The 23,060-nt window shown below is 43.8% G+C and overlaps 1 protein-coding gene across 15 annotated transcripts in view; it reads right to left on the minus strand.

The window, feature by feature from the left end:
- Window positions 1–22,239, minus strand: part of LOC113017361 (phospholipase D1-like) — a 34,808-nt gene extending 12,569 nt beyond the window's left edge. For 8 of the 15 annotated variants that reach the window (XR_013905146.1, XR_013905134.1, XR_013905130.1 and 5 more), the window contains exon 1: window positions 1,697–2,628. Coding sequence is in view for 1 of the 15 variants with exons in the window: in XM_080297192.1 (XP_080153318.1) it covers window positions 1,697–1,714 (18 nt within the window). In the remaining 14 variants the exon portion in view is untranslated. Of the gene's footprint in view, window positions 1–1,696; window positions 3,868–3,950; window positions 5,433–18,877 lie in introns of those variants that run through there. The other 7 variants (XR_013905138.1, XR_013905136.1, XR_013905127.1 and 4 more) reach the window with 6 other exon arrangements.
- Window positions 22,240–23,060: the final 821 nt, after the last annotated feature.

A 23,060-nucleotide genomic window follows, 5' to 3' on the forward strand; every position in this document is an offset into this window, starting at 1 on the left:
GCTTCAGCTGTCCGTCTCCGCTGGAGGGTCCGAGGGACCGCTCCAGCCTTCATCCGCCTTCGCTGGAGGGTCCGAGGGACCGCTCCAGCCTTCGTCGTCTGCTGGAGGGTCAGTGGGACCGCTCCAGCCTTCATCGGCTTCGTCTGTCTGGATCAAACTTTTCACTTGGTGTTAAATGTTTGATTTTTGGGTGGGGGGAACTGTTACGTTTCGGTGTTGTCAGTGTGTTGTTTTTGGCGTGACTGTTATGTGTTTCCTGCTTTACTTTGAATGTCTGTGTTATCTTAGTGTGTTCAGTTTACTTTTCCTTGTCTCGTCAGGTCTAATTTGCCCCAGCTGTGTTTCCCTCCTGTGGTCCATCCCCTGATTGCTCCTATGTATTTAAGCCTTGTGTTTCAGTGTGTCATGGTCGCGATCTCCCCCGTGTTGTAAATAGTTTGGTGTTTTGTTGTAAATAAATAGTTTGTTGTAAATAGATTTGTCGATACTTTCGTTTCGGGATTTTGGTGGTGAGCTTTAGTGGGGTTTTTTGTGTGTTTTTTTTTTTCTTTATTTTTACTTTTTTCGTGTTGCACTCCGGTTGCCTAGGCCGGGGTGTAACATCACAGCTCGTACATTTGCTTTTTACACATGTATGTAAGCACTGAGCCAAATTTAGTAATGCCAACAATATAATAACTATAATATTGAACATATTATATTTACATTACCACAGTGAGATGACTTTAGTCTCATGAACAACATCAGCTAATTGTTATTTACAGCTAATCTTAAACGACTGTTCAGCACAGAAATGAAGCCCAACAATCATGTTTCACAGTCCTGTGGTCTCAGCCTCAGATACTCATCAAATCACACAGAGCTCATGTAGAAACAAATGAACTAAATATGTTCTCCTTCATTTCTGTCAAACACAGCTGTATGAAACGTTTCCAGCTGTTAGTATCATGGTTGCTAGGCAACCTGGGCAGCGCGACGGAGGCTAGACGTCCCATTTCACGAGCCTACGAGCCTCGCACTTCGGCCTTAGCGGTCTTTGAGTACGCGGCCCTTGAGGACTTTAAAGCTGCAGAACCTGAATCGGGATACAGCCATGATGATCTCCAGCCTCGTGCTCGCCAACATTCTCACCTGAGTTAAGAAGACGATCACTGAAATGGTCTCAGCAGGTCCTTTGATGACAGCAATGAAATGCAGTGGTAAGGCTTTTTGGGGATTAAGTTCGTTTTCATGGCAAAGAAGGACGATGCAGTTCATCTGATCACTCCTCATAACATTCTGGAGTGCAGGCAAAATGCTATTATAAAAACTTAAGCAGCAACTTCTCCAGGTTCCAATATTTATGCAATTCTCAAACCTTTTGGCCACGACTGTATAACCTCTTCTGAAGTTTAGTGGATATTATACATGGTTATGCTCAGGATGTGTCGGCCAGTTTCCACTGGAAACGCCTTTTGGTTAAACTGTCAGCGAGGAATTTGCATTTGCACTGTTACATTTTTATATAACTTTAATGCACATAAACAACAGCTGCTTGTTTCAGTGAAAATACATTGATGGGTTTTTAATAAAGTTGTGCAGCTGTAAAGTATTTTGTCTGCTGTCAATTCTATCGTCAGCTACATCGTTATGGCAAATGTTCAAATGTATATGGTGATAAATATCTTTGGTCATATGGTCCTGCTCTGTCTGTCACCTTCTGTGTTGAGCTCATTGTTTCCTCTGTAGTGGCTGAGCTGAGTCCAAGTAGCTGAAAATGTTCCTCTGCTGCTCCGTCAGACTCTCCTCCTCCTGCTGATCAGCTGGGACACAAAACAGATCTTTGTTAGGCTCCACACTGCACTGAAGAGTCAAAGTGTCTCATATGTTCATCTGACAAGTAAAAGAACACATTTTTGTTTCCCGAGGTGGGCAACTTGTTGGAAACAAACACAAAAGGTTTGAGCACTGATACCTGCCATTGCTGCCATTGAAAGATGCAACGCCAGCAATGTGGATTGTCAAGACTCAAACCAATCATCAAGCAAAGACAACAGGGATCATTTGTTTCCGTTTATTTAGCATTCACAGCATTTGTAGTTGCCTTCTGTGCAGGGGAAGTCCACGCACACTGTGTGGTACCGCCATCCGCAGAAGGTGCATTCAACCTCTGTAAGAGAAACGAGATTGTCTGAGACTGAAATGATATTCACTAAAGAAGTGGTGATTTGTAAAACTTCACATTTTGATCCGGGACGTACTCTGCATGAAAACAAGCGCTCACTCTTCCTGCTCAACAAATGACAAGGGCGGAGCCTTATACCACGTGATACAGAAGCTGTGCCGTGTGATGCTAAAATTAGCAGGGAAACAACAACGGAGAGCACGTCAGGGATGACGAGAAAGTGACAGGAGAAAATCCGTCCCGGTCAACCACCCAAACATCAATAACGGGAACCTTATACAGCGCTTCCCTATACACGTCGAACTCCCGCAGGCACAAAGACATTACGGAGGCTATCACTTATCACCTGACCAAAGATATGGCTCCATTAACACTGTGCAAAACGAGGGATTTAGGAAAACGATCAACACCCTAGACAAACGCTACACAGTGCCGTCCCGCAACTATTTTTCTATTGTTGCACTACCTGCTCTGTACACGCAGCGTCGAGCAACGGTGGAGACGGAATTTCAAGAAGGACAACATTTTGCTGCAACAACAAAACGTGAGACATTTGTTGTTTTATGTTTATTTATTGCTATGAGAGAATCATGATCTCAATTCTAAGCCAAAAAATCGTGATTCTCATTTTATGCAAAATCGTGCAGCCCTAACATTAACACAAAACTATTGTTTCACCAGAGAAACACACATGAAGAGAGAGAGAGAGACAATAACAGCTACCAAACAGTCGTCATAATTCGTCACACAATGAGAAAAGGACAAATCAACAAGTAACAATGACTAATTAATATTAAAATCTGTAACATAATGTATTGTTTGGGGTTTAGTCTGATTGGTTCAGGATGAGCTGCCATTATCCAATCACACGTCTGCTTACCTGCATCTTTTCTCTTTTTTCTAACCTGAGCACCTGATGGCTTTGAACTTTTGTTGTCCATCTTCCATTGGTTTGAATTTTGCGCTCCAGTACAAACACAAATCCCCCAACCCGAGGATCAGCACAATTAACCTAACAGACCTACACCTTAGTTCACAGATTCACTTTGTCTAAGGTTGATTTCTGGGATTTCACACAACCCAGGATTCAGATCGTGAATCCATGATGGGCTTGGATTTACATCATTATAAATGAAATGTGCTCTACTTGGAAGCAGCCGGCCCCGCCCCTTTTGACGGGTTGTGTGAGACTTTAAATCATCAAACTGTAAATTATAAATTAAATTGTTATTGATCCTTTACCCCGAGTCCTAAAGTGTAGATTTATTTTCTTACTCTTCTTATATTTATTGTTTGTTTACTTGCACCGCTGTAACTGCAGCCTCGTCGTCTCGTCTCTCTATATGCTGGACTGTCTGTAGCGGAGATGACAATAAAGTTTACTTTGACTTCAGCAGTGCGCAGGCGCACCGAGGGCTCTCGCGCTCACTTTATAGAATTTAGAAAAAACATCGGTGCAGATTATAAGTCTGTATCATAATATCTGTTTGTTGTGTTGTTTTTATTTTGTTTTGCGAGTTGGTTATTAGATGCCGCTCCAGCCAGCCAGAGACTCCCCGCCGCCCCGCCCTCTCCTCCCTGTGCCGCCAGCAGCAGGCGCACCTCGCAAACGGAGGGCGCCCTTACTCCCAGCAAATGGCTGATAGAAAACCGATCGGTGCCTACGAATTTCCCAGTATGCGCTGGCATGACGTCGGGGAAGCATGGGTACGACCGATTCTTTTATTTTTTTCTTGCCCGTGATGCCCCCCCCACCACGATGCATTCTATTGGTTTGCACACTTACACACACCCAGCTGTGGTTTCCTGTTTTGCTGGACTCTGGAGAGCCCCGCCTTTAACGCTCTTCTCTCACAGAGAGCAACAGAAAACTTGGAAAAACTCCAGATTGACTGAACTCAGTTCAAAGTTACCTTGACACCTTTACATGTGAGACGTAGTGATGGTACGCTTGAAGCTGACGCTCCGGTGCGTGTGTCAGAAAGATCAACGCGCTGCTTCAGAAGCACCGTGTCGAGGCTTGATTCGTTTGGCCAGAGTCACGTGATCAGTGACGTATGAAGCTTCGTTTAGAACGTACCTTTTTTTAAATCGAACTTTATTGAAACACAATGAGTATACAACATACAAACAGATGAAGTTTACAAAAGAACAGAACATGAACATACAGAACCAGGAGTAAAAAAATGATGATATGAGTAGGCGAAAAAAATCAACATATTGTAACGTGCAGTGGAGATGAAGCCAGCCGCGGAGGTGTGCAGGTGGATAGCGAATGAGCAACAGCTTCTGACTTTCCAAAAAGTACTCATTTATTTACAATATCAAAAATAAAAGTGCTACCTCTACCACACATTACTAAAGAGCACACTAGTCTGCGTACACACGGGAGCATCCATTACAGGAGGAGTGCGAAGAAGAACAAAAAGGGGGTGACACCAGTCGTGAGACAGGAGGCGCCGCCATGTGGTGATACACTGCATTACAATAGCAACTGTTACATAGTCCCCCCCTGGTGAGAAAAAGGCTGTCCTCAGCCGTACACAGCTGAAAAAGCACACACCACACCTAACAGTACCCTATACATAGAGGTTACAGCTAAGATTGGTGCACACACACAGGGCAAAAGACCATTTAAAAATGAAATTGGTGAAAATAAGACGAATATGTACAGTGGAAAATCAGTTTTCTTAGTTTTTTTCACTTTTTTCTTTTGTTCTTTTTTTTCTAAGTAAATGCCAAGAATGAACCTTAACGCACGAAAGATCTATAAAACTGGATTAAGTAGAGCAAACAGAAACATCTACATATCATGACTCAAAGTAGCAATGCAACAAGACAGCATCAAACAGGTTTAACCAAAACATTTCACTTCAGATCAAGCCTGGTTGTGTGAAAATCATTAGTCCATCTTTTGTTGCTCCAGCCAGACGTAACTCTGGGGCAACGTCTGGGCCTGAGATTGTAATGTCCACCAGCAGCTGGGTGCTGGACAGATCTGGGTGAAACACTCTCTGGAACAGCGCCCACACCAGAAGAAGAGTCAATGTCCGGTAAATCAAAGGGGAATGGCTTAGAGTCAATGTCAGTGTCTGCAGGGGGGCCAGGGTGGGCCTGAGAGTCAGAGTTCCGACCCTCTGCGGTCTCTCTCTCAGCAGGCAATGAAACAGAATGTTCTTTGGAAGTGAGAGAGTCCCAGGTATGGAACGGTTGCATGTTCACAACATGATAAACACCTGCATCCACACCGGCGTCCACCCAAGTGAGCCTGTAATTAACATCACTGAGTCTCTGAGATACACACAATGGTCCCTGAAACAGTGGTGCAAGTTTAGCAGTAAAGTTAGACTGAGCGTCTGACCTGGGGTGCGTCTTAACTCTCACAAGGTCACCAACACGAAACGTGGCATGTTGATGTCTCAAGTCATAGTAATGTTTTTGTCTGTCATGGCTATAGTCCAAAGCTGCTTTGGCGTGGTTGTGAGCTTCCTGCAGGGAGGCTCTCAAAGTCTCAGGGTAAGGCACACCCGGTTCATCAACACCTGCTGTAGAAGGCTGAGTGATAAGGTCAAGCGGGGTGTCTAACTCACGACTATAAAGCATCATGGCAGGAGTCATACCTGTACTGTCATGGGGGGCGGTGCGCAGAGCAAAGCAAATCTGAGGGAGAAACTTGTCCCATGATGTGTGCTTATCACCTACATAAGCGCGGATTGCAGTTTTCAGAATCCGGTTGACGCGTTCAGTAGCATTTGTCTGAGGGTGATATGCCGTAGTGAGTCTGTGCACCGAGCCTAAGGCAGAAACAACATGTTCAAAAAGCTCACTCACAAAAGGAGACCCTCTGTCAGAAATGAGGTAAGTGGGTGTACCACGCCTAGCAAAAATGTCAGTGACGAATTTACCAGCTGCTACCTGAGATGTAGCTTCTTTGACAGCACTGGCTTCAACCCATTTAGTCAAATAGTCAACAAACACGATCAAATAAGCATTACCAGTGGGGGTGCGGGGAAGTGGCCCAACAAAATCCACTCCCACATACTCTGGGGGACAATGGGAACCATAAGACCGGCTGCTTTTTTCTGACTTGGCTTGGTGAGTTGGCACACTGAGCATGAAATCACATAGCGTTTCACATCAGCTGCCATTTTGGGCCAGAAAAACCTAAAACGCAGTCTAGCCAATGTCTTAGAAACACCCAAGTGACCTGCTGTGGGGTGGTCATGGTAATAGTCCAGCAAGGTGCCTCTCATGGAAGTAGGGGCAAACAGTTTCAGCTCTTTCAAAGGGTGCAAAGCACATGTGAACTTGGGTTCTCTGTGATACAAAAGAGTCATACACAACATACTGTAACAAGGTGGCATTGTCCGAGCTGTTCAGAGAGTCTGCTTCAATGTCTCTGAGGAGTGGACCTGTGACATGATCGTCTAACTGTAGCTGTCTCAATTGTGAACGGTCAGCCAGAATGACGGGGGGCAGAGTACGAATGTCCAGGCTGCCCATAACAGCATGATCTGGTAAAAGATCAGTCGGCCTGTCACAGGTCAGAGGCAAAGGGTTGCGTGACAGTGCGTCGGGAACTTTGTTCTGTGCACCAGGTTTGTGCACTATTGTGAAATCAAAGTCCTGCAAACGAAGTGACCAGCGGGCGAGTCGGCCCGTTGGGTTTTGACGAGACATGAGCCACCTGAGACTGTTGTGGTCAGTGAAGATAGTAACATGAACACCTTCAACATATGGGCGGAAGTGTTCCAGAGCCCATATCACAGCGAGGTACTCCTTCTCTGAAGTGCAGTAGGGGAGTTCAGCTTTGTGAAGGGAGCGACTAGCAAAAGCCACAACGTACTCACGACCCTTGTCATCCTTTTGCATCAACACTGCCCCAAGACCAATGTCACATGCATCGGCGTGAATGGAAAAGGGACGGTTGAAGTCTGGAAATGACAGGATCGGGGCTGATGTGACATGATCCTTCAAAGTGTCCATGGCCCTTCGACAGCTGTCGTCCCAGTGGAAAGCATTGTCCTTTCTGGTGATGGCGTGAAGAGGTTCGGCATGGCGGGGATAGTTCTGAATGAAGCGTCGATAATAGCCAGTCAAGCCAAGGAACTGACGGACGTGTTTCACTGAGGTTGGGGTATCAAACTCCTTAACCGCCTTTACTTTGTCCGGATCGGGCTTAACACCTGATGATGTGATGCGGTATCCGAGAAAGGTGAATTCATCGAGGCAGAATTGGCACTTTTTGAGCTTCAATGACAAGCCAGCAGCCTGGAGTCTTCCCAGCACCTCCTCAAGATCCACTAAGTGCTCTTCAAAGGTAGGTGAGGTGATAACAATGTCATCCAGGTAGACTGCGCGCGTTTTGTAAATGAGGCCAGCAAGCACAGAGTTCATGAGTCTCTGAAAAGTTGCAGGTGCGTTGCAGAGCCCAAAGGGCAGCACCCGAAACTGGAAGAGACCGCAGTGAGAGATGAAGGCAGTTTTAGGCTTCGAGTCCTCTGCTACAGCAACCTGCCAATAGCCTCGCGCTAAGTCCAATGTCGAGACAAACTTTCCTCTTAACAGAAAGTCCAAAGACTCATCTACACGAGGCAGGGGATAAGAGTCTTTTCGGGTAACTTGGTTGAGCCCTCGAAAGTCCACACAAAACCTTGGTTCCGTGGCCGCTCTATTTACAATGACTACAGGAGCTGCCCAAGGGCTTGTGGAAGGTTCAATGATGTTGTCCTTCAACATTTGTTGCACCTGTTCTTCAATCACACGTTTCTTAGCAGGTGACGTGCGATAGGGTGGGAGTTTGACAGGTGTTGCATTGCCAGTCTCTATGGCGTGCTCAGTGAGAGCCATTCGACCAAGTTGACCATCAAACAAGGAGCTAAACTTGCTGAGCAGATTTAGTAAAGCATCCTTGTTGTTCTCTGAGAGACTTGCTTCAGACAGTTTGGCTGTTAAGTCTGAGCGAACCAAGTCCAAAGACATCAGTGTTCCAGGTGAATGTGAGTAATCATTTTGAAGGTCCTCTTCATTGTCTGCAAGTGGGCAGGGGATGTCCTCAATGTAGACTGTTCTAGTGGGAATGTGAATAGAAACAGAAGCTCTTGCCATAAAATCCATTCCCAGAATGAAAGGAGAGGACAAATCTGGTATTATGGCAAAACGCTGGTAAAAGTTCTTGTTCATGAATCCAATATTGAGACAAATAACACCAACAGGGATACAGGGAGCATTATTGGCGAGGTTAACTGCAGGACCATTCCACTCACTTGTGTTTCTAGGGTAAGAGTCATTTACTTGAATGAGATCTGTTCGTACAGCCGAGAGGGAAGCACCCGTGTCGAGGGTAGCATCCACAGATGAAGCATTGAAGTTCACTTTCGTTCTTAGTGGGGTATTCCAGTGGACTTGTGAAAAATTGTCTTCCAAGTGTCCAAGACTGTGTCCACCCTGTAGTGAATCGGGCGTGTGAGGCTCCGTTAGTAACTGGGGGAAGGTTGGCCTCTGTGAAATGTCCTCCCCCCCCTGTAGTTTCCCGACTGCCTGTATTGTGGCTGGGATGTGGTGCTGACCTTTTCATGGCCAGGATCAGAGGGGCCAGAGTGCTGGCAATGGCTGGACTGGGCCATGCCTAGCGGTGTTCGAGGCTCGTTGTGGCAAATGAGGTTGGGTGTTACAGTTTGGGCAGGTGCGTGTAGTGAACCCTGGCTGAGAGCATTTGAAGCAGTAAGGTTCAGGCTTATAGTTGTCTTTGCTACATAAAGCAGGCTGTGGTCTTTGTGGTCCAAGCACTGAGTGAAGCTCATGAGCGCGTAGCAGCAGGTCCATTACAGAAGTGACATTAGCGCCATACAGGGCAACTCTGTATTTTTCGAGAGCATGTTTACTAATTAGGTCAATTCTGTCTTTTTCAGGTGGGGGGCTCTTCAGTTTGTCAAACTCACTCAACATGTGGGCGACAAAGGTTGGGAGCGGCTCGTCCTGAGCCTGAACACGATCCAAAATTCCTCTCAGGATGCGTTCTTGGTTGTCGGAGGGCAGAAAAACTGTCTTAAACAGTTGACAGAATTGAGCCCATGATGTGATGTGGGAGCTCAGTGCCTTGAACCATTTCCCGGGCTCTTTTGCAAGAAAGTGTGGCAGTTCGTTTAGCAATTGCCCATCAGTTAGGTTCAATGAGGCTTTGTATGTGCCAACTGCATTTAACCAGTCCTCAGGTTGCACTTTTCCGTCCCCAGCATACACAGGAGGCTCCAGCTTTGCGTGATGTAAAGCTGCCGCAATCACTCTGGAAGTGCTGCTGAGTTCAAGTGAGTGAGATGGGAGGAAAGGATTTGTAGGTTGAAATGGGTTGCTGGGCAGGAACGGATTGGTACTGTTGGTGGGTTCAGTTTTGTCCATCACATGAACATGAGGTGTCGATGTGGCCATTGGGAAAACAGGAGACTGTGGGACTGCAGGAGGGGGAGAGTTCCCTGTTGTGAGTTGGTCCCACTGCCTTAGTAAACTCTGCTGTATGTTCAGTGAGTCACGTAAACAATCACTAAGCTTATTCACCTCAGTTCTTAACTCCACCACTTGTTGGCTAAGGCTAGGAGTCACATTTTCAACTATCTGGCACATAGGTAACGAGGTAAGTTCCATGTCTGAGTCAGAGTCGTCTGGGCAATGTGCCATTGCGATTTCAAAAAAATTAAGCCGCTCCAGGGCACAGTACAGTTATTGATATAGCAGTAAAAGAGTCAGTTAGGTCAGACTAGAAAGACAAAACTGCAAAAATGCGTTCAAGATTAAATTTAGAAAAACCACATATAAAATTTTGCCCAACAACTGAAATTAGACTGGAGTGATCAGAACCATGTTATTACAATAGCATGTCTGCAACACTAGAGCTCAATGCAAGATTAGTTTTAAGTCGTTTTGTTATACTGAGCCGAAGACCAGCACCAACGGTTGTAGTCAGCCAAGCTATCACTTACATGTGCTACAGTCAGTCTCAGCAGAGGTAAAGGGGAATGAAAAGCCAGCAGAAATGTTCATGTCCAGGCTCTCCACAGAAGAATTAATCCTTAGAAGACAAAACCAACAACAAATAACAAATCCACGGAGTCCATTCGCGTCGCGGAGTCAGCTTCTCTCTTTTTCTTTCTCCCAAGCGGAGCAGCAGCACACCACGGTATCCAGAAATTAGTCGGGTCCCACCTGAGCTGAGGCTGCGGCCATGGCTGGAGAAAACGTCCGAGTGTCCGCAAAACTGGGGGGATTTCCGAGACAGTTCACGTGCTAGAAGAGAAGAATCCTCGGCGGGATGCAAAAATCGTCTGAAGTCCAAGGGGAAAAAGTTCGGGCGCCAGTTGTAACGTGCAGTGGAGATGAAGCCAGCCGCGGAGGTGTGCAGATGGATAGCGAATGAGCAACAGCTTCTGACTTTCCAAAAAGTACTCATTTATTTACAATATCAAAAATAAAAGTGCTACCTCTACCACACATTACTAAAGAGGACACTAGTCCGCGTACACACGGGAGCATCCATTACAGGAGGAGTGCGAAGAAGAACAAAAAGGGGGTGACACCAGTTGTGAGACAGGAGGCGCCGCCATGTGGTGATACACTGCATTACAATAGCAACTGTTACAATATAAATATTGTTCTGAGAGGCTTTTTGTTGGTTGAGTCTGAAATTGATTGTATGTACAATTCATATCCTTATAAAACGGCAGAAATATGGTGTTTTATTAATAAACTTACATTTATGGATATAAAATAGCTAAAAGTATTAACAATTTTTTTTATAAAAAAACATTTATCATTCTTCCTGGGGAACTTAAAGAAAAAGAATAAAACATTTTCCCATCGTAAAGAAAACTCCCTTAAACTATAGACAATAACAAAACTGCTAAATTCTTCCAGAATCTCTGTGTAGAGGAACCAAAAGAGATGTGCCACAGTTTCTGGATGATCCCCACAGAAAGTTCAATTAGTATTTATGTCTCTTTTAAATGTTACCATATAGTGACTGGCTGGGTAACATTTATGAAGAATTTTATATGAGATTTCCTTCACCTTGTTCACAATTAGATATTTATGGGATCATCCAGACTGTCTTCCAGGTGATATCTGGAACATGTCGGTTCCAGTAAGATATTCTATATATGGGAGAGACATGATATCTTCTTGGAATAAACTACGTATTCTCTTATTGCTGTTACCAAGTTCCTGTGAAAAGCAGATTTTTCCCACTGCTGACTCAGCTGGATCAGGGAGAGTGACTGAGGCAGATATTGAGCTGTCAGTGTTTTTATATAACATTAAAGTCCCTGAGGGTATGGCACCAAGCACCACTGAGAATTCCCCAACACTGTTTGACAAGTTTGACGAGCATCTTGACTTTTGGTCTTTGGATATTAACAGTCCTGGGCATGTGACTTCTTGTTTAACAGAAATGTTACAGAGAGCATTTGCAGTGCAGCTTTTAATTGCTAGTAATTCAAATTTTTTTAGATTTCGACATAAAGCAGATGCCTCAGAGAAATCACTAATAACACTAAGGGCTGGACGGATTTGATTTGCATTCTTCAAGAAGAGTGTGGTGTCATCAGCTAGCTGGCTGATGATGAGCTCCTTATCAGCTGTGCTGATTCCTTGTATAACAGGTCAAATCTCGGGGTGGAGTCTTAATCGTTTTAATTGAGCTATTGCCATTCGTGTACAAGGTTTTGATAGCTTTACAGAAAAATGCCAAATTTTTCCAAAGAGTGGAAAATAAATTGATGTTCAATTGTATCAAAAGCCTTTTAAAAATCCAGGAAGAGAATGAAGCTATAGTCAGATACCAAATCAGAGTAATCAAGTAGATCTAAAACCAGTCTCATGTTCTTAGAAAGGTGTCTGTTTCTCATAAAGCCTGATTGTGTCTCATCGATAATTGTGTCCAAGAACTCTTTCATTCTGTTAGCAAGTACTAAAGCCATAATCTCATAGTCATCATTGAGCAGACAGATGGGTCTCCAATTATCAATAAGAAGTAAGTCTTTGTTTGGCTTTGGAATAAGTGTTATGAGACCCTGAGTAAGAGTAGGAGGGAGGATGTTATTCTCTACACTTCCTATGAAAAGCTGCAGTAAGAACGGCGCCAGGAGATTAGAAAATGATTCATAAAACTCTGCAGTTAAACCATCTGTGCCGGGAGATTTGTTGGCCTTAAGTGCAGAAATAGGATTACAAACGTCCTCCACAGTCAGAGGGCTGTCACAGTGACTTCTATCTTCCACAACAATAGTTTTTAGGTTTTTAATATTATTGAGAAACAGCGTTGAGACATATATACATTAGGGGTGCAACGATACACAAAATTCACGGTTCGGTTCGATACTTTGGTGTCACGGTTCGATATTTTTTCGATACAAAAAAATGTTCATGCATTTTTAATTTGTCATTTATTAAAATTATAAATATATATTTTAACTCAAAAGTACAGTTTTTAAATTTAACCCTAACCCTTGTGCGTGTTTTTTATTTTGACAACGAATACGCACCTGCGGACCACTTATGTGCAGCCCTGGTTATATAGCTCGTCATATTGCAGCCACAGAAATTCTTTTGTCCATGAAACCATAAAGCTGCACTTTCTTTTTGCCTTATAGTCTGATTTGTCATAACTTCTCCGTTTTGTGGTAAGCTTTTCTTTGGCTGTCACTTCTTCACCCTGACCTGTCTTATTTGGCTCAGCAGAACTAAAATAATATAAAATATATATCATATATCCTGCTGCTTTTACACACGCACTCAGCGATTCTCTGCGCGATCAACCTCTCACATGTTTAAGCTGCGGGAGATTTCACTTGTCATGTTTGCATAGTAAGCTAACGATTAATAAGACGATGTCAGAGGAATTGGTGCACAAATTATCATCACTCACAGATCAGTTCTGTCGCTCTCTATACACAGTTCGCACGATTGCAAAGTGAAAGCAAAAAAACAAGCGCAAATTCAAACGCGATTTCAATATGTCACATATTGACAGTGGCTCACCGATGCCAATGACATAATTACCCAGCTACATTTCTGAAAGAATGCAAAAGCATTGACATATATTTTTCCTACAATAGCCCGACGGGCAGGGCAGAGATAGATTTTGGTACCCCGACTGAAAAAAATCGCTAGCCCCGGGACGTCGGGCTAGCGATATTGCGAGCCCTGTATCTGATTGAGGAATCACTCATCTTGGAAAAGAGAGTTTATTACAGAAAAATGTCTCTTTCCAAAATAAAAGCTATACTATCCGCTTCTTCTGGGCTATATTCTCAGCAGCATAAGGAGAATCACGTGCTAACAGCTGTCTAAATGACTCGGCTAAAGTTTGTAGCATGCATGCTTGTTGTTTTTGTCTTTGCACTAGGATGATGTCGGCGTAAATGTGCAGTCATATTCGTTGTGTTCCCACTAGTGCTTTCAGATTAATCTCGTTGAAATAACCTTAACGCCACAACACGGCAAATCTCCGTTAACGAGCTACCGCCGATCGTCCCGTGCATGGGGCTAGACGGCCAACACGTTAACCAGCTAACTGCGCTAACACACTAGTTCACACCAATGTAATTGAACATTGCATGGCACATCCAACATACTGTTTTACCTGAGTCCATGACTCGCTTACCTTCAGGGTCATACGTCACATGAAAACCAAAATAATTCCAAACGCCAGATCTGAATGAGGGTGGGGGAGGTCCACTTCTGTCTCGCTAGCTTGCCCTGCGCTCTTCCTTCTGACCATGCTGTCTGTGTTGAGCGCTCAGTGAATCTGCGTTCGACTACTCCGCCTAGGCTGTACTCTCGAGCCGAGGCGGAGTAGTCGAACGCAGATTCACTGAGCGCTCAACACAGACAGCATCGTCAGAAGGAAAGTTGATAAAATAAATTACAAATTTTGTATTGTTCGATACATATGCGTACCGAACCGAAAGCACTGTATCGAACGGTTCAATATCGATACGAATATCGTTGCACCCCTAATATATATATATATATATATATATATATATATATATATATATATATATATATATACACAGTGGGGCAAAAAAGTATTTAGTCAGCCACCGATTGTGCAAGTTCCCCCACCTAGAATGATGACAGAGGTCAGTAATTTGCACCAGAGGTACACTTCAACTGTGAGAGACAGAATGTGAAAAAAAAATCCATGAATCCACATGGTAGGATTTGTAAAGAATTTATTCGTAAATCAGGGTGGAAAATAAGTATTTGGTCACCTCAAACAAGGAAAATCTCTGGCTCTCACAGACCTGTAACGTCTTCTGTAAGAAGCTTTTCTGTCCCCCACTCGTTACCTGTATGAATGGCACCTGTTTGAACTCATCATCTGTATAAAAGACAACTGTCCACAGCCTCAAACAGTCAGACTCCAAACTCCGCCATGGCCAAGACCAAAGAGCTTTCGAAGGACACCAGGAAAAGTATTGTAGACCTGCACCAGACTGGGAAGAGTGAATCTACAATAGGCAAGCAGCTTGGTGTGAAAAAATCAACTGTGGGAGCAATCATCAGAAAATGGAAGACATACAAGACCACTGATAATCTCCCTCGATCTGGGGCTCCACGCAAGATCTCATCCCGTGGGGTCAAAATGATCATGAGAACAGTGAGCAAAGATCCCAGAACCACACGGGGGGACCTGGTGAATGACCTGCAGAGAGCTGGGACCAAAGTAACAAAGGTCACCATCAGTAACACACTACAACGGCAGGGAATCAAATCCCGCAGTGCCAGACGTGTTCCGCTGCTGAAGCCAGTGCATCTCCAGGCCCGTCTGAAGTTTGCCAGAGAGCACATGGATGATACAGCAGAGGATTGGGAGAATGTCATGTGGTCAGATGAAACCAAAGTAGAACTTTTTGGTATAAACTCAACTCGTCGTGTTTGGAGGACGAAGAATACTGAGTTGCATCCCAAGAACACCGTACCTACTGTGAAGCATGGGGGTGGAAACATCATGCTATGGGGCTGTTTTTCTGCCAAGGGGACAGGACGACTGATCCGTGTTAAGGACAGAATGAATGGGGCCATGTATCGTGAGATTTTGAGCCAAAACCTCCTTCCATCAGTGAGAACTTTGAAGATGAAACGAGGCTGGGTCTTCCAACATGACAATGATCCAAAACACACCGCCCGGGCAACAAAGGAGTGGCTCCGTAAGAAGCATTTGAAAGCCCTGGAGTGGCCTAGCCAGTCTCCAGACCTCAACCCCATAGAAAATCTGTGGCGGGAGTTGATAGTCCGTGTTGCTCGGCGACAGCCCCAAAACATCACTGCTCTCGAGAAGATCTGCATGGAGGAATGGGCCAAAATACCAGCTACTGTGTGTGCAAACCTGGTAAAGACCTATAGTAAATGTTTGACCTCTGTTATTGCCAACAAAGGTTATGTTACAAAGTATTGAGTTGTATTTTTGTTATTGACCAAATACTTATTTTCCACCCTGATTTACGAATAAATTCTTTACAAATCCTACCATGTGAATTCATGGATTTTTTTTTCACATTCTGTCTCTCACAGTTGAAGTGTACCTCTGGTGCAAATTACTGACCTCTGTCATCATTTTAGGTGGGGGAACTTGCACAATCGGTGGCTGACTAAATACTTTTTTGCCCCACTGTATATATATATATTCTACTTTTCTAAATGATTGACTATTTCAATGGAGAACCTAAATGACACGGACCCGTGTTTGTTATTACATATCTCTATTTTGAATGTGACAAGTCTATCATTCCCTGTTATTCATAGGTATTAACAGAGTTTTTGGCCTTTTTTCCTCTATAACAGTTAATTGACTCTTTACAGTGGCCTGCTATGGTTAATAATAACATGTTCAGTCATGAGTGAAATCAAAGCTTTTCTTCACTTTAGCATTTAACATTCCCAACAATATAATGTGATACCTTAATTAAAACACAGCTACTAAAACACAATTTTCTTAATGCAAACATCAGTGACTCAACATTAGCAACCAAAGGGTTCAGTCTGCAGCTCACACTCATGTGAAGCTACAGCCTCCCCCTTTAGTCTCTGTCATCCTTCTGCTCCTGCAACAACAAAACAAAGCAAGACAAAACCTCCACCCTTCTTCTACAGGCTGGGTGAATTGTTGTGGACATTCACTAATCCTAAAGTCGGCACCGTTTTTGTCTCAGTGTCAAGTCAGTTAAATTTTTAGTCGTCAGTCCGTCACAGTCCAGTCACATGCATACATCCACACACATTCATACCAGATATTGCTGATAATGGAGTCTCACGCGCAGCCTATTCGAGCCTCCATCACCAGCAAGATGACGTCATCATTTTAAAGGAAAACAGCTCCTTGTTTTTGGACTGGATTGACTCGCTGCAATCCTTTTAGGCTCAGGACTTCTCATGTGATCAATGTCACATATCAGTGAATTTCTCCCAAGCCCATTATAATCATGGAGAAAAACACTTTGCCACTGTTTCCAGTAAGAATATTTTATAGAGCTTTAAAGTTCAACCTCTCAGGTCTGGATTAAAGAGCTGATTTGTTAAATCGGGAACTCACAAAATACCAAAATATCACCACCGGTGGATCACACCTCTCAGATGTTCTTATCTCAGTGCACTGTAACAAAAGCACAAACAAACGCAACCAATAAAATACTAATAAAGTAACAAATACTGGGGCCCATTGCAAACATGTCCAAGCATAAAACCATCTTTCTCTCTCTTAGAGAAAGAAAACAATCCAAACCTCACTGATAAAATCAACCTAGTGTCAAGCAAAACCCAAAAATCAACCAAAACTTCACCAGAAAGTTTTTCTCCCTCCCGGGACAATATTGTGCAGGAATACAGGCACCGTAACTCCTTTTGCACTGACAAAAACATGTTGGATTTACTTGATTCAATAGTGGACACTGGTTGCACACAAAGGTTTTGCTTTGGCAGAAACTTAAACAACTGGCTGATTGGGACCCACGCCCAGTTTCCCACCTTGGCTCAGGCGATTAGAGGATCATCAGGGGGTCCTTTTGTCCCTCTGTGGGGGGTCACTCCCACTAGGTTTATATCTGGGACTCTCCACCATTTGACCTTAGAACTGAAGAAGCTTCTCGGATGAGAGGTGAAACGTCTTCAAGCAACTTAAAGAAGTCCAGACGCTTTTCTTTGCAAGCTCCTTTGACTTAAACAACTGAGTTAAATCAACACAACCTTTTCATATTCAGTAAAGCTGCATGTTGTGTTCATAAAACACGATTGAAACATGTTCAGATGGAGTAAGTTGAGCTCCTGGAACATTTTAATCCTTCAATTGAAATTGAATGGGTCTACAACAACTACCATCCTCCTATCTCTATCCTGGTTGCAGCAGGGCTGGGAAATAACCCTGAAGTGATAGGTTACCAGGCAGGGTACACCCTGGACAGCTCACCAGTCTATCAGATAGAAACACACAGCCGTTTACATTCATGGATAATTTAGCCCAGGACCTTCTTACTGTGGAGCAACAGCACTAACCAGCATGCCAACAATGGAGGAAATACAGGAAAGCTATGATTTCCTGTATTTGAGGCAGAATTCTTTTGTTCTTGCCCTTGACAGGTTAATCCACAATAAATAGCAACAGCATGCATGTGGTGTGTGTGTCGTTGTCTGCCTCTTATAACTCCAGTGATTTTCCTGTAGTTTGAAATCTTATGCGGTGTTGACACAATAATTTGTTGTAAACCAGGAAATTCCCAACTGTGGTAGAAAGCACAGCTTAGCCTTAGCAAATGTTCAAAGAAAAGTCGTCACTTCCTGATTTCTGCTTCACTGATAAATATTGTCACACTGGGGTTTTTGCAAATGATATCAGTGAGCACTGTGTGGCAGCTGGAGTCAGACAACTGAAGCTCCCACAATCAAGACCACAAACAGCTTTCAAAGGAGATTTGAAGCTTTTCTGGCAGCAAGCTTCATGATTTATGGGACTGGAACTGGAACAGAAACTACCTGATCACCAATGGTGAGCTGGCATGGAATTATTTTTATGACATTTTATCAAAGTTATAAATAAGCATGCCCATTAACACATAGTGAGTGAGCATGTTGTCTTCCCACGCAGTGAACAGCGGATGCTAATGTTTTTGTCACTTTTTACAGAGTCAAACTCAAAGTAAGGTCAGTGCTTCCACGCTTTAAACGCTGCACGCTCACACTCTCTCCACACTCGATAGATTATCCATTGTTCATCTGCACACAGCTGCGGTTTTAGTAACGCAGTAACGCAGCGTGCTTACGGGAAAGTAACAGTAATCTAATTACCTTTTTTGCAATAGTAATCCCTCACTTTACTCATTTCTTGAAAAAAGTAATCAGATTACTGCCCATCTCTGGTTGGAGCTGTGCACTTGTGGGTTCCACCTTGTGTACACGTTTATCTTTGCTGTGTGTACTTGTACCTCTGAGTGGAAGCTGAACTCTTGAGTTCGAGTATCGAAGCATCAGCTGTGACGTTAAAGTCCAAACAGCTCGTTCATTTGACGTGCAAATGAACGAAGGTAACGCCGTTTTCATGTGGATGTGTCACTGAGACACTTTCCACATCCACAGCTCACAAAATGGGAAAACTATAGAAGTATAACAATGAAGAAGTTACTATGTTACGGGTCCCAAGGATGAAGACCTCGATGACAAATATGTTACCTGTAAAAGCAGGTGAAGAGCAGAGTAAGGAAGACACGATGCGTCTCTGCTTTCCTCCAGAACGTGTCTGAGTCTGATTTATTTCACACAAATAAATGCTATAAAACACTAAACATGAGCTTTCAATATACTGTTCAGCTGGTTCCTCATTCACATCAATTACATTTACTTATTTCACAACATCAGTGAAATATACTCTTTTTAACTGGTTCAGTTTCTCAAGTTCACACTTCTTTCCATAACAGCTACATCCTTTTATCATATCAATAAACACATCACATTGTCTTCTGCAGTGTCTTACTGGCTAAACAGTTCTATTCAATAACAGCATTGGTAAATACATTACATTTGTTCCCTCCAGTAATTTACTGGCAAAATCACTATTTAGTGCATCATGAAACACAGCTTGTTGAATCAACCCATGAATGCCTCTGTTAGCTACACAGAGTTGCTCAGAGTGCTTGTGTTACACTAGCTAATCTACTCAGTCACTTTAACAGAACTATTAACATTCACATCTCACAGAACTGATTTGATTGGAGCATTACAACACGTTTGCACAGAGCATAGGAGCGCACTGACTCTGCTTCACGAGCGCTCCACCTAACGAGCGGGCTCGCGGTGCGGTCGCGCGGGACACTCCTCTGGTTTTCTCCCGTGTTTACATATAAATAACTTTGGCGGACCGCCTTAACTCTCCCATTCACATTAACGTGGGTAACCATGGTGACAATAAACAACATTTTCGGTGCGAGCACCGTGTACCGACCTGTAAAAGCAGGTGAAGAGCAGAGTAAGGAAGACACGATGCGTCTCTGCTTTCCTCCAGAACGTGTCTGAGGAAGCAGCGGAAGGTGGGCTCCACTTACTGCTCCCCGAAACCCCGGAGCAAGCACCACAGTTCCGCCCTCACTGCTTTCTAACATAAAATGAATCCCTGTTACATGGATTTTCTATCCTCTTAAAGAAACTGAAAATAAATACATATAGCAATGAAAAATGTCCCGTTACATGAGTGTTTTACACAAAATAATATTCATGTGGTCATTCCCTCACAGGGGTGCCACAACTACACTGCTGTTTTGACAGAGACACAGTGTGTTTATCTAACTTGGCTGAAGCCAAAGTTCTCCAGACAAATTCAGTCTGTTTCTGCCAAGTGTGAACTCACTGGATGAGCGCCAGATACACAGAATCAAAAAGGGATAAATTACTTTTCTTATGTCATGTTCCCGTCACAAACTGGCTCAAGGAGAGGGGAAGCAGGAGTCCACAGATGAAATGTTCCTATAAATAAAGTGGAATTTATTCAAACTTTACCAAAACTTCAACACATCAAATACAAGCAGTTCAGCAGGGAGTGGATGTGTGTTGCATGTGCCAGGTGGATGCAGAGAGAGGCCAGGGCCACGTTCAAACCTGAACACGCTGCACAGTGTTTTCTTCCATTTGTTAGGGATGAATGAAATGCTTCCTTGAAAGGATGTGTGCAGTCACCAGTGGGCGTGGAAGCATGTGCGCCCTCATTTGGTGGGTGTGCAAGAAAAGTCATCCTGTCACACAGCAATGCCTACATAAATCACACCACTCTGCTTAAAATAATAATGTTTAGTGAAGCAGGTGAAGCAAAGGGCTGCTTTTAATAGGCTGGGAGACCCAGGTGTGCTGCTTTAGCTGCTGAGCCTCTTATGACAGAACAGCGGAGAGTGGTAAGAAGGGAGGAGGGGGTCTGGCTGTGTTTGTGAACGATAGATGGTGTAACTCTGGGCATTTCTCTATCAAAGAGACGCTATGCTGTAAGGACATTGAGCTGCTAGCGGTTAGCATGAGACCGTACTATCTACCACGAGAGTTTACACACGTGATTATGATAGCTGTGTATGTCCCGCCCTCTGCTAACGCTGCAGCAGCCTGTGAGGTCCTGCACACTGTAACCAGCAGACTCCAAACACAGCACCCTCAGGCCCTTTTCCTGATCTCTGGGGACTTTAAAGATGATGTAACCATTTAATTATGGTTACATAATTAATTATGTAATTAATTATGCAAAATGCAAAACGCTCAGCTGTGTCTCCAATCAAAGCTCTGTAACTTCAGAGGTGATGTTCATATGTTGACTAATGGTTTTCTTTCATTTTTGATGTACTGCAGAATATTTGTATAAAATCCAGGCCAGGAAAATCTCCTTCATGTGTTTCTGTGTTTTGTCTTCAGCTACGTTGACACAAAGGCCTCTGCTGTGACGCTCACACCTTTGATAAAGTCTGGAGAGTGTCAGCTTCCTGTTTATAGATACAAAAATATGTAATGTTGTGAACTCTGGCCGCAGCGGCGCAAGAAAAAGGAGAATTACGGGAAGCACTCACAACAGGTAAAATCAAAATAACAAAGTAAAGTAGGATAAAATAAAAACCAACAAAAGAACAACACAATATACTTCCCCGTACTGTTACTGCTAACCTCTGTTAACCTAGTAACTCTTACCTTCTAACTGACAGCTGGTCAATAAACGAGCTCCATAAACGCTCCATATTCACCTTTACATGGAATATAAAGGGAAAAGAAGAAACACAGTGCTGTGTCAGCGTTAGACATATAGATATATCCTTGCTTTTAATACATTTGAAGGTGGGTGGGAGAGGTGCTTCTCCGCGTAGTCTACGGTCTCTTTGGGATCGGTAAAGCTTTTCCTCACATCACCATGGGTCACTAACAGCTTTGCAGGGTATAGCAGTCTGTACCTGACGCCGGTCATCCCACGTAGTCTTCCTCTCATATTTGCACATGCGGCTCTGCGTTTCCAACAGAGGGAGGGAAATCTGGGAGGATGTTTATTTTAAAAACCCTTATACATCAGGTTCTTGTTCTCTGCAGCTTTCAGCAGAATCTCCTCACCAATGTGGTAGTAGTGCAATCTCAAGATGATGGGCCGAGGAAGATGACTTTGTTTGGGACGCTGGCGATTCACTCTATGTGCTCGATCGATGAGTGGCTTCTCCTCGAGAGATAGCGCCTCCGCCAACAGGTGTGAACCAACTCAGTCATCTTGGGTCCCTCTGTGCCTTCTGGTATTCCTGCAGTTCTTAAATGATTCCTCCTGGAGTGCCTCAAGAGCTCCACATCTCTCATCTAACTTCTTTACCTCCGCAGACAAACGCTCCACAGTGGCCTGGAGAGTGGCGATGGTGTCAGAGTGGTTCGAGGCACAGTCCTGCAGTTCAGTCAAAGTGTTATCATGCCTGGCCACGTCGCTTTTTATGTCCGAAATTGAGGGCTGGATGCTCTGGTTCAAGGATGATATCTCGCCTCCTATGGTGGTAGAAATCTCTAATATGCAAGTGTCCAGTGCTAGTTAGTTAGTTCTAGTTCTAGTGGTTAGTGGGGCTTTATTTGATGATTCTAGTGTGTGTTACATTGTTGAGTCGCAGAGCTGTACAGTGTTACAGTTTCTGTAGAGTCTGGTATAAGGAACTCAGATCCCTCTGTGAATAATGTTCACTGAAACTGATCTGTAGTTAATGAACTAGTCAGGATTTACACTAGAGAACGTTTCTGCCATTACATGGCCTGTATTTGTAGAGCGCTTTACTCGTCCCTAAGGACCCCAAAGTGCTTTTTTGCCCAAGGACACAACGACCGAGACTGTCCAAGCCAGGGCTCGAACCGGCAACCTTCCGATTACAAGACGAGCTGCCAACTCTTGAGCCACGATCGGCCCACATATTGTTGTCTTTTGTTGCAGACACCAAGTGTTGAGATCCTGTCTCAACCTCCTACATTCTTCCAGCAGGTTACACATTATTTTTTGTATTTGGAATCAAATATATGTGTCAGTTGGGCCTAGTGCAGGGTTCATGCAAACATCGTCGGGTCTGCCGTGATATGTTTACAACGGGACTTCTGCTCCTGAACCTCTGCGCACAGCGTCTGCAGGTAAGGTAACTTTATTTATACCCAAAGGCAAGGTAAATTTGCTTTACAGACAAATGACAGCATTTGACATCCCTTTAAAAACACACATACCTAGTAAATATATAAAACTCACTGTGACACATACTTTAATATTTCGAATCAAAAACAGTTCTTATTTAATTCAGTGACAGCAACGGGGACAAAGCGATTTTTATAACGCTTTGTCCTGCATCTCGGAAATAGAAACCTCCGTCCTGAGGGAAGAAGCTGA

The sequence above is a fragment of the Astatotilapia calliptera genome, chromosome 3, assembly GCF_964374335.1.
Source record: "Astatotilapia calliptera chromosome 3, fAstCal68.1, whole genome shotgun sequence".
Classification (NCBI taxonomy): Eukaryota; Metazoa; Chordata; class Actinopteri; order Cichliformes; family Cichlidae; genus Astatotilapia; species Astatotilapia calliptera.